Source organism: Bidens hawaiensis, unplaced genomic scaffold, assembly GCF_021521415.1.
Source record: "Bidens hawaiensis isolate Kalapana, Puna unplaced genomic scaffold, B.hawaiensis_p1.1 tig00008796_1, whole genome shotgun sequence".
In the NCBI taxonomy this organism is placed as follows: Eukaryota; Viridiplantae; Streptophyta; class Magnoliopsida; order Asterales; family Asteraceae; genus Bidens; species Bidens hawaiensis.
The window spans coordinates 231,097-234,175 of NW_027491634.1; the positions used below are offsets into that span (position 1 = coordinate 231,097).

At 36.0% G+C, this 3,079-nt stretch overlaps 1 protein-coding gene across 1 annotated transcript; it reads left to right on the forward strand.

Annotated features, from left to right (window-relative positions):
- Positions 1 to 915: 915 nt before the first annotated feature.
- On the forward strand, positions 916 to 2,104 carry LOC143529974 (uncharacterized). The gene is made up of 3 exons (XM_077025638.1): positions 916 to 1,484; positions 1,589 to 1,672; positions 1,964 to 2,104. Exons 1-3 carry the CDS (start codon positions 959 to 961, stop codon positions 2,062 to 2,064), a joined length of 711 nt encoding a protein of 236 aa, XP_076881753.1. The 5' UTR covers positions 916 to 958; the 3' UTR covers positions 2,065 to 2,104.
- The last annotated feature ends 975 nt before the right edge of the window (positions 2,105 to 3,079 follow it).

Genomic DNA, 3,079 nt, shown 5'->3' on the forward strand with positions numbered 1-3,079 from the left:
AAATCTTCAACCTATATTCACTTCAAATCCATTTCATTAATGGATTTATTCGATTGTATTCAATATAAACTTTCGCATCTCTTCGCATTAAACTGTTTATTACTAATTGATTAAGTTTCATGCTTGTTGCTCTCTGTTACGAACGTTATTCTGTTGCGCTTAGTTTAGAAACGGTTAGTGATTCATAACCGTTAGTTGAATCCATTAAGTTTAAGTTTCTGTTAATTTAGAAACCGTTAGTTGCTTGATTTATATAAATCGGTTAAGTTTAATGCTCGTTGCTCTCAATTACAACTAGGAGTGTAAATGCGCAGAGCCTAGCCCGAGTGAGTCGTTTTTTCAAGCCAGGGCTTGCTGCTCGTTTGTTATTTATTAATTAGTTTATATATGTTTTGTATTTTGAGAAAAACCTTAAACATGCCTAAGCTCAGCTATGCTGTGTGAAATTAATTCGTAGAGGTCTAAAAGAGGTAAAACTTAAAAATGCACCGAGCCTAAACAAGCTTTTCCTACAAGCTCGCCTTTGTTTCAGGCTTGGGCTCGGCTAGTTTTGAGTTTTTTATCGATCCGATCTTGAGTTGCTTGTGAGCAGCTCGGCTCGTTTGCGCCCCTAATTATAATCCTCATTTCGCTGTTACTTTAGAACGGTTACCGTTTGTTGCTAAATTTTGTAAACCAACTAAGTTTCCTCATTGCTCTCGATCACAAATCTCATTTTGCTCTTACTTTAGAGACTGTTAGCAATCGATTACTGTTCATTGCTTGATTTTATAAATCGATACTGCAATTCATGTTTAAATTACTTCAAATTTTACAGCTTCAGTATGTATGCATTATTTTTTTGGTAATTTCTAAGCTTATTTCAGTATTGATTTCTTAACATTTTATTGATGATTTTACTCATGTTACCAGGCTGATTAAACAAATTTGTGGAGAATTTGTTTACCAAACAATCATAATGACCAGCTCTGAGATTAACAATACTGATATCGCGAATAATATAGCTGGCGCAACCACATTGCATAAACAACCGGTTTTCACAACCAAAAAAACAGCACTAAGAGAGGTGCAGAACAATAATAATAACTTAGCACGCGACAGTTGTTCAGAAGGTTTACTTCCAGCTCATGCGTCTAAAATAAGTGGTACTAAAAGGGCTACACCCGACTATGCTTCATCGCCTATCTTGTCCAAAAATGTTGCAAGCGCGCATTTATATGTTCCTAGTACATATGATGGATACCAAGGGAAGAATGTGGGTTATTCACAATCTGCAAATTTGCCTCAAACTAAACAAGAAGTGAGCCAGATAAATGGGAAGAATATGCATTACAGTTCTGTCATGTCACCAAATCAAATGGCTTCAAGGACATCGGCTTCTCGCTTTAACGAGTCTAAAGATGAACAGAGGGCAGACCGGTTGGTTAATTTGCAGAATTTCATCAATCAGTGTGATGCCTCTGATTATAGAGATAATATTCAATGTATGTTTCTTTGGTTTACTTTTCTTATTTGGATTACTACAGAAAATACGAAGTTTAATAATTTATGAATATATATTGATCTTTGATTCTTTTTATCCTCACAGTGCTGTTGCGTTTATCGCCTGCGGAGCTTAGCAGACACGCTGTTGAGTTAGAGAAAAGAGCGATTCAGTTGACCATAGAAGAAGGTATGGAAAAAAGTCAAATTGTACAAATCTCTTTTGGCTTTTAAAGTCAAATGAGTTGAAAATAGTCAAAATACCATTCTGGTAATTTAAAAAAAATGGAATCTTGTTAAATAGATCAACATTGTTAATAAAGTTTTGCTTTTTATATAAACTGATTTTTTTTAATATTCTTGCAGCATAGAACTCAAAATTTGATTATTATTATTGTTGTTGTTGTTGTTGTTGTTGTTATTATTATTATTATTCGTCGTCATCATCTGTATTTGAATCTAAAGTTTTGTTCGGTTGCAGGAAAAGAAATGCAACGAATGCAAGCATTAAACATTTTGGGGAAGCCTTCAATAACCAGAAATCCAATGCCAATAACACAACATATCCAACGTAAGAATTGAGTTCCTAGGTAAATTTAACATTGCCACGCCATCACGCCACATTTTTCGTATTAATTTCTTTTTTCTAAAAAAGCTTTGTATCTTCTAAAATGAATTTATGCATTATGTGATGCTGGGTTTACTTCTTTTGAATTTATTCAGTTTAGTTTTGTTTTTGTTTTAGATGTTTAGCTTTAGAATTCATTTGAAATTGTTACTCTAGAAATCCTTTATTGTAATCAATTGATTTGTTTAAAAGTGACCACTTGATAAGTTTGATTTTATCTATGAGACAAGCTTGAGACAGTTTAAACCGGTTGGGTTGTAATTTTAATTAGTTTGTTGAATGAAAATCATTGACATGTGCATATTGGTTTTAAACACAAACTAGTTTGGGTTAGAAACTGGTCCAAGTAGGTCAAAGCATGGTCAAAACCGGTTTAGAATAAATTGAATCAGATTGGGTATTGGTTTTGAGGCAATGAAGTCCAGCCCTGTCTGGACCAGTTTTGGTCGGGTTGGGACTGGTTTGGTTAGGATTAGGATTAGGATTAGGATTAGGATTGGATTGGATTATTCATAAACACAAACTTAACTAGGGATGAGCAGATAGGACTAGACGTGCACAAAAAAGCCGGTTCCGGAACCTAACTGGTGGAACCGAACCGGAACCGGTTCCAGTTCCAACCCGGTTGGAACAATACCCGGTTTGGGTATTTTTGTACCCGAAAATCGTACCCGGTTCTCCTATTTGTATGTCAGTACCAGTTCCAACCCGGTTCCTACCCGGTTCTTAATTGGAACCGGTTCGGTTCGTACCCGGAAAAACCGGTTCCGACGGGTTTTTTTTGAAGGGTCAAACAAAAGTCAAACTAGCCGTTGGAACCGGTTCCAACGGTAATATAGCCGTTGGAACCGGTTTTTTAGACACCAATTAGCCGTTGGAACCGGTTCCAACGGTAATATAGCCGTTGGAACCGGTTTTTGAGACAATAGATCCGTTGGAACCGGTTCCAACGGTAATATAGCCGTTGGA

What these genes read in the sequence shown, in the direction of transcription:
- LOC143529974 (XM_077025638.1), top strand. Translation starts at nt 959, where the DNA reads ATGACCAGCTCTGAGATTAACAATACTGATATCGCGAATAATATAGCT. An exon ending in TTATAGAGATAATATTCAAT is followed by an intron (nt 1,485 to 1,588) that starts GTATGTTTCTTT and finishes TTATCCTCACAG; the next exon opens with TGCTGTTGCGTTTATCGCCT. An exon ending in TCAGTTGACCATAGAAGAAG is followed by an intron (nt 1,673 to 1,963) that starts GTATGGAAAAAA and finishes GTTCGGTTGCAG; the next exon opens with GAAAAGAAATGCAACGAATG.